This window comes from Raphanus sativus, chromosome 2 (assembly GCF_000801105.2).
Source record: "Raphanus sativus cultivar WK10039 chromosome 2, ASM80110v3, whole genome shotgun sequence".
NCBI lineage: Eukaryota > Viridiplantae > Streptophyta > Magnoliopsida > Brassicales > Brassicaceae > Raphanus > Raphanus sativus.
In genome coordinates this window covers 142,957-151,148 of record NC_079512.1, presented here as the reverse complement: position 1 = coordinate 151,148, position 8,192 = coordinate 142,957, and the positions used below count along the sequence as shown (strand labels likewise).

The following is an 8,192-nucleotide window of genomic DNA, read 5'->3' as shown; positions in this document are numbered from 1 at the left end:
TTTGAAAAAGGAAAATATAATTCCATGTATTTATTTCGTGTTTATTTCCATCTTTTTCTTATTTCCATCTTTTTCTTATTTGTTAACATGTTTTGATTATCTTTTTTTTTCATCTTCAGTTAAAAATCCAATAATGTACAAAAATCTTTAATAAAATTTAAGAAAATCTAAAAATTATCAGAACTTTTTAAAATTCAACAAACTGTTAACACTCATCAAAACTCAGATTAAATCCCATCAAGTACCAATAACATGCCCCTTAGTTTTGTTTGTTATCTTCGTTTTTAAACATTTACTATATCTTTCAAAGTCATGAAATATTTTGTTTAGATTAATAATTTTAATTTACAACTATTTTAGGTTATATTTTATATTCTGTACGAAATTTAGATATAACTTTTCTCACAAAACCATGATTCTTTAAATAAGAGATTTTATCAAATTTGAAAAAATACATTAATATATATATATATATATATTTTACAGCCTCCAATATTTCCAGATCTGGTAGTGATTAAGGTACATGTAAAATAGTTGCAGTAGCATAGTAGTCCCATAGATGGTTGAATTAGAGTAAGCGAACATTGGAAACTGAACGGAACCTTCTTGAATAGTTAATCGTAGAAATTATAAGTTAGGGGAAAATTCTGAAAAAGCCAAGACAACACATGTTCTATACCGGATCGAGTCCCTTTACACAGAGGTAGATTGGTTTAGACTTTTGTGTATTTATGAGGTATGGGTTTCTTGTTTTGTTTTTGTTTTTTTTAAATAATGCGTGTATATAACAAGATGATGATGAACATGAGAGAAGTCGAAAACAAGAAAAAAAAATCAAGTGAAATTAAAATGAGTGGCAAAATTACAATCTTCTTCATTATACTTGTTCATCCTCTGTCTTCTACTTCTTTGCCTTACGACGTTCTGTTGTCACTCGAGAAAAATGAGACCCTTGCATCTCCTGGAGATGTCTTCGAGCTCGGTTTCTTCAAACCTGCTATAATTTCCAACTGGTATCTTGGTATCTGGTTGAAGCAAGACCCCAACAGAACCGCTTTATGGGTCGCCAACAGAAATCGTCCTCTTCTCGGATCCCAAGGAACCCTCATAGTCTCCAACAGTAACCTCTTTCTCTTGGATCGAGATAACAATCATGTCTGGTCAACGAATATAAAAGTGACTTTAAGGCCTCAGGTTGTGGTGAAGCTTCTCGAAAATGGTAACTTGGTGGTGAAGGAGAACACAACCGAGACGAATCGTTTCGATTTTCCCGGTGACTGTCTAATCCCACAAATGAAGCTGCGCGCTGGAACGGGCAAATATACTTCGATCCTGGACTAGTCCTCATGATCCGTCGCGCGGACGTTATTTTTTGGGAGTTAAATATTCAATTGGCTTTTGGATTTATCTACGGGAGAAAGATTTGAAGGAGGATGAACTTGTTGATTTATGGAATGGATTCAGGTTCGGAGATATGCCACCGATTTTTCAAGTAGAAGGTGACCCGAGTTCGCAACAGCAATCACTAGTAATGACAACCAACCGTGGGAACTTCTCGAGGTTGAGGTTAGGGCCAGAAGGAATCTATGAAGTTTACACGTGGTTCCCTAATCATCGAGAATGGAAATTATCATGGTCAGTAAATGATTCATGCTTCTGGAGTAGATCATGTAAATCGTACAGCTTCTGCTCCGAATACACAAGGCCCCTATGTAACTGTATCGAAGGATTTAATCAGAAGTTGGATAATGGGTGGACCGGATGTACGAGAGGGACTAATATGAGTTGCAGTCAAGATCGGTTTACTACACTACATAACATGAAACTGCCGAATGATAGACATGATCATGAGATGTGGAGTGGTGGTCTACAAATACAAGTCTGTGAGAAGTATTGCCTTGCAGATTGCCATTGCACCGCATATGCGTTCATGGAAAGCCGAAAAGGGCAGGGTATATGTGTGAATTGGTCTGGAGAGCTCGAAGATATGCGAAACTATACTTTCGGCGGTCATGACCTGCATGTCAGAATTGCAGCTATGGATCACGGAGTCGGTTAGTGTCTTTAAACTTCAACGAAACGATTATTTGGTTATATAAATGGGGAAAATCGCATAAAAAACCCTCAAAGTGTCACTTACTAGCATTTTAAACCTTGAAGTTTTTTCACTAACACTTTTAACCTTCAAAGTGACATTTGTATCATAAAAAACCTCCAAATCAAAAAAATGACCGGTTCAACAGGTAATTTTTCAAAAATAATTATTTAATTAATAAAATAAACAAAATAAATAAATAAAAATCCAAAAATAAATAAAAATCAAAAATTTTAATAAAATTTACAAAAATCAAAAAAATAAATAAAAAAAAGTAAATTAAAATTTTAGAAAATTAAATAAATATATTAAAAATTAAATTATTTTCTAAAATATTAATAAAAATAACTAAAAATTAATAATAAATAAGATTAAATTTAAATAGAGAAGAACTAAATAAAAAGTTCACAGTTTTTAAAAAAAAATGGAAAATATAAAACTCAAAATTCAAAATTCACAAGTGACGATGATGGTTTCTCACATAACCATTAACAATGACGATAATTGTCATATCTCCAATGATAGTTTCCAACGTCATCTTAAAAATGACAAAAAAATATTTTTCAAACTTTTGAATTTTCATTTTTTTTGAAATATATGAATTTTTTTATTTTCTGTTTTTAGTTTGATCTCATTTATTTTTGAATTTTAATTTTCTAAATAATAATTAATTTCGGATTTTTTCTAACTTTTTGATTCTTATATAATTATATATTAATTAATAAAAATCAGAAAATTAGAAAAAATCAGAAAATTAATTAAAATTTAGAAAATTAAAATTCAAAACTAAATGAGATCAAATTAAAAAAACAGAAAAATAAAAATTCATATATTTCAAAAAAAATGAAAATTCAAAAGTTTGAAAAAGATTTTGTTTTGTCATTTTCAAGATGATGTTGGAAACTATCGTTGGAGATATGACAATTATCGTCATTGTTAATGGTTATGTGAGAAACCATCATCGTCACTAGTGATTTTGAATTTTATATTTTCCATTTTGAAAAAAAAATTGTGAACTTTTTATTTAGTTTTTCTCTATTTAAATTTAATCTTATTTATTATTAACTTTTTAGTTATTTTTATTAATATTTTTAGAAAATAATTTAATTTTTAATATATTTATTTAATTTTCTAAAATTTTAATTTATTTTTTGATTTTTTTCCATTTTTGTAAATATTATTAGAACTTTTCGATTTTTATTTATTTTTTGGATTTTTATTTATTTATTTTGTTTATTTTATTAATTAAAATTATTTTTAAAAAATTACCTGCTGAACCGGTCAATTTTTTGATTTGAAGGTTTTTTATGATACAAATGTCACTTTGAAGGTTAAAAGTGTTAGTGAAAAAACTTCAAGGTTTAAAGTGTTAGTAAGTGACACTTTGAGGGTTTTTTATGCGATTTTCCCTATATAAATGTGAAAAATATGAAAGGTATTTAAGACAAAGCTACGTCATTTGAATTTTTGAAATCAAGCCTTTTTTTTACTTGACGCCATAGTACGAGGTATGGCAAAAGAAAAAAAAGTCGATAAATGTAAAACCTACCACTAATAATTATACTTACCAGTAATCTACTCTACTGAGTCATCATATTTCCTTAAAGACTAACAATCAAATTAAACATATATCTACACTATTAATAACATGCGCATATCAATTAATTTAAACTAGAGCTGGACCCGTCCGACCGAACGGGTATTTATTTTCATTTTTTATATTAATAAATATTATTTAATTGTTTATCAGTTTATTTTTTTAAATATTTACATATTTCTAAATTTTTATAAACACAACAATCGAATAGTTTATGTGCTGTAAAAATAGTATCCTGTGCTTGTTATTAAACTTTTGAAAAATTAATATTGACCTATTGATAGTTTGAATAATATTTCTTGTAACACAAAATTATTTGCCAAATGTAAAGAGAATTTAAATATTTTGATCAAATATAGATAATATGGTAAGATTTAGATACGTTAGAAAAATATATTTGGTTATAAACATTAAACATTGATTTACAAATAATTCAAATATATTTAAATTTCAGTATTAATTTTTTTGTTGAAAATAATTAATAGCAACCAAAATAGTTAAACATATACTTTAAAAATTCTTGAAAAAATATATAATCTTAGGTGAGATTTAATTATATTAAAATAATATTGAGTTACAAATATTTCATCTTGTTCTATAAGTAGTTTAAAATATTTAAAATCTTAGCATATATAGATTTTATTATTCAAAATAATTAATGGTAAGTTAATCATATATTTTAGGAATATTCAAAATATTGTTTAATGTCGAATTTAACTTGAATTTCGTTCAAAATAATTAATCGTAACATTATCCAATTTTAATATTGTTAAAATAAATTTTAAATATGAATATTCCTAAAAATGAGCTAATTTATTTTAGGAAACATATTAAATACGAAATTAAGTTAAATTGATTTAGGAAACTGTTTAATAAATAGAAAAAGAAAATAATTCCTTAAATATATGTTCATTTAATGGTTCAATTTAATTACCGCTTCAGCTGGATGTACTTTAAACCCAAGCCTATATTTTCGAAAGTCATCTAGATGATCCATCTGGATGAGTTATACTTTTAGTTCATAACAAACAAAATTCTCATCTTCATCCATATCTAGATGACTCGTCTGGGTGGAGAAACAAACAGATTCTTGGTCATTTTTCTAGTGATTTATTCTAAAGTAAAGACGTTTTAATGCTGATTTCAGTATATAGTTATTAACATGAGTTAGTTAATATTGCAATGTTATTGTTTATCAAACTTTGAATTTAATCAAATGTTTTCAGTTTTCTTTATTTTCCTTCTAACACACTTCTTAAAGTTTTCAAGAGGTTGGCGTAGTAATAGTAATTGAGGTTATGACAAAAAAATAGCAATTGAGGCGCTTAGAAAAACATCTGATTACTATATTATTCACAAAAACTAATATCAGTATGGTGTAAGTTAGATCGAATAACAACTATTTTATTTAGGTTTTACCGTTGTTTCTGATAGAAAAGTCTAAAACAGTATTTTGTTTGTTGTATTAAATATAACAAACTTCTCTTTATAATTTTCTTTAATTAATTTCGTTTGTTTCGACATCTACATAACAGAAAAATACATTCTTCGTTTATGTCGCAGAGGACAAGAGAACCAAAAACAGAAATAAAATAATAGGTTTCAGTATTGGGGTGAGCATTTTGCTTCTTTTAAGCTTTATAATTTTCCGCTTATGGAAAAGGAAGCAGAAGCAATCAATAGCAATTCCAAATCCAGGTAAATCAACAACTTTCATTGCCTTTATTTATTATATCTGTAAAGTATTTAATAATCATGTCTTGATTATTAATCCATCGGACAGGCCAAGATTCGATAATGAAAGTGGTAATATCAAGCAAGAGACGAACAATAGGAGATATAAAAACAGAGGATCTAGAGCTTCAACTGATGGATTTTGAAGCTATAGCCAACTCAACAAACAATTTTTCTAACACCAACAAGCTTGGAAAAGGTGGTTTCGGTATTGTTTACAAGGTAAAAAGTAATTCATAAAATCTATTCAGAATTATAACGACACAAGATTTCATTATTGCATAGTCAAATGTCTGCTGGTAATAGGGAACGTTACTTGGTGGGAAAGAAATTGCGGTAAAGAAATTATCAAAAACGTCTTCACAAGGGACAGATGAGTTTGAGAATGAGGTTGGACTCATTGCAAGGCTGCAGCATATTAACCTTGTCCAGCTTCTTGGTTGTTGCGCTGACAAGGGGGAGAAGTTGTTGATCTATGAATATTTAGAGAATCTAAGCCTTGATTCTCATCTCTTTGGTTTGTGACTAAAACACCTTTAAATTCATTATATTCACGAATAAGTTAACACGTTCTAATAATTTGTAGACAAAAGCCGACGCGTCAAATTAAATTGGCAACTGAGAGTTGATATTGCAAATGGTGTTGCAAAAGGACTGTTATATCTTCACCAGGACTCACGGTTTAGGATCATCCATAGAGATTTGAAAGTAAGTAACGTTTTGCTTGATAAAAATATGATTCCAAAGATCTCTGACTTTGGCATGGCTAGGATTTTTGGACGGGATGAGACAGAAGTTAAAACCCGGAAGGTGGTTGGAACTTAGTAAGAAATTATGAGCTTTTATCAATTAAATCCAAACTAAAAAAACCCTGATTTATATGTGAATTTAATCTTCACCATGCAGTGGCTACATGTCTCCGGAATATGCAATGAATGGGATATTCTCGGTGAAATCAGATGTCTTCAGTTACGGGATCTTACTTCTTGAGATTATAAGTGGCAAGAGGAGTACAGGATTTTACAACTCATATGGTGGCCTTAGTCTCCACGGTTGGGTAAGCTTGAGACCCTCTTAAAGTTGATTTTTTCTGCACGATTATTATATATATATATAAAAAAAAAGATTCCATCATAATTATGGACAGGTGTGGAGGAACTGGAAGGAAGGAAAAACGCTAGACATCATAGATCCAATCATAATAGATTCTACGTCGTCATCGTCAACGTTCAAGACACATGAAGCCTCAAGATACATACATATTGGTCTCTTGTGTGTTCAAGACCGTGCTGAAGACAGACCAGAGATGTCGTCTGTAACGGTGATGCTTGGAAGCGAAACTACGACTCTTCCTGAGCCGAAACAGCCAGCGTTTTGCGTTGGGAAAGGTCCTCTTGAGCCTGAACTAAGTAAACAGGGTGACGATGAGTGGACAGTGAACCAAATCACTCGCTCCGTTATTGACGCTCGGTAAATTTGAAAGTTGCTAAGCGGGTCTGTTTAATGTTTTAGCAAGTTTGTACTATTAAATAGCAGAATCGCATTTTTTTTTTAGACCAAAAAAAATAGCAGAATCGCCTTTATAAGAAGAGTACACGATGTAACAAAAAAGAGTACAATGGCTCCGAAATGCAGTAATAACAATTTACTAGTCGAACAGTAATCCAACGCAAACACATAATTAGATGACAGTGTTATTTAAGCGATCAAAACATTTCTAACATACAAAATAATATATTAGATGTATATAACATACAGTAATATATACAATTTAAGATTTATAAATCCCAACAAGTCGATATTAGTTATCATCCATTAGTTTATTTGACCTTAGGACAGAAGTAAGAACATAGCGAGAGACTTGGAAACTTTCCATTTCCGTTATACATTGATTCAATGCTGCAACAAGCAAATGTGATAAAAATTGATGGAACAAAATGAGTGTCATATAAGAAAAAGAGAATAGATTTATTTTATTTATTCATCATCATATGTTATTTTCTTCATACTATTCGAGTTAAATAATAATATTAAATTGAATTAATAAAATAAATTATTCACATCGATTATTTTATTCTAAACATCGAGAGATAGTCTAAATGTAATCTCGCCTCATGGATGTGATCTTTTTATGGATATAAAACTAAAACCATTTTAATTGAATCAAAAAATTAATTTCATATTTATTTGTCGTCTTGAAAACTCTTTTATCTTATTTTTTTATCTTCTACGGAGCAATTCTCAACGGATAAAATCTATAATAATAAATTAGAGTCGAATGGCGCGTTTGGCGTGCTACATAAACTCTCGTTATATATTATTTAAAGATAAAACAGTAGTTGTTTACAATATTCAAATTTTTTTTTAAACATCTAATTCAATTTTATTGATATACCGAAGTACAAACATAGTTACAGAATCGTATACAAAGCAATAAGATACAATTATTTATTACATAAGCAGAAATATGCGACATATGCTGAAGACAAATTATTTGTAGAAGTGAAGATTGACGTTGCTTTCTTTTGCAGTAAGCCTTACACGCTAATAGAATATGTGATCTGTTATTTTCCTTCTCCAGAATTCGTCTTTCTCTGATATGATAGGCATGCCACTTTAGCATTTTACTTTTCCATATCATACAGTAAAAACCCATTGTATCCAGAACATGCTTTGAAACATTGACACAGTACCACCGTGCCCTTTGTATTAAAATAGACTCCATACTACACCACCTTTTATAACTTCGGTAGACTGATGATTTAG

General features: G+C 29.5%; 2 protein-coding genes across 2 annotated transcripts; both read left to right on the top strand.

The window, feature by feature from the left end:
• The first annotated feature begins 849 nt into the window (after positions 1–849).
• On the top strand, positions 850–1,341 carry LOC108830569 (S-locus-specific glycoprotein S13-like). The gene has a single exon (XM_018604173.1). It carries the CDS (start codon positions 850–852, stop codon positions 1,339–1,341), a length of 492 nt encoding a protein of 163 aa, XP_018459675.1.
• Positions 1,342–1,474: 133 nt separating this feature from the next.
• On the top strand, positions 1,475–7,075 carry LOC108839968 (receptor-like serine/threonine-protein kinase SD1-8). The gene is made up of 7 exons (XM_018612761.2): positions 1,475–2,050; positions 5,264–5,429; positions 5,476–5,648; positions 5,733–5,943; positions 6,013–6,250; positions 6,333–6,483; positions 6,574–7,075. The coding sequence occupies exons 1-7, from the start codon at positions 1,475–1,477 to the stop codon at positions 6,898–6,900; spliced, it is 1,842 nt and encodes a 613-aa protein (XP_018468263.2). The 3' UTR covers positions 6,901–7,075.
• Positions 7,076–8,192: the final 1,117 nt, after the last annotated feature.

Coding starts and splice junctions, on each gene's coding strand:
- LOC108830569 (XM_018604173.1), top strand. CDS start 850: ATGAGTGGCAAAATTACAATCTTCTTCATTATACTTGTTCATCCTCTG.
- LOC108839968 (XM_018612761.2), top strand. CDS start 1,475: ATGCCACCGATTTTTCAAGTAGAAGGTGACCCGAGTTCGCAACAGCAA. Junction 5,649..5,732: donor GTTTCGGTATTGTTTACAAG/GTAAAAAGTAAT, acceptor TGCTGGTAATAG/GGAACGTTACTTGGTGGGAA. Junction 6,484..6,573: donor GCCTTAGTCTCCACGGTTGG/GTAAGCTTGAGA, acceptor AATTATGGACAG/GTGTGGAGGAACTGGAAGGA.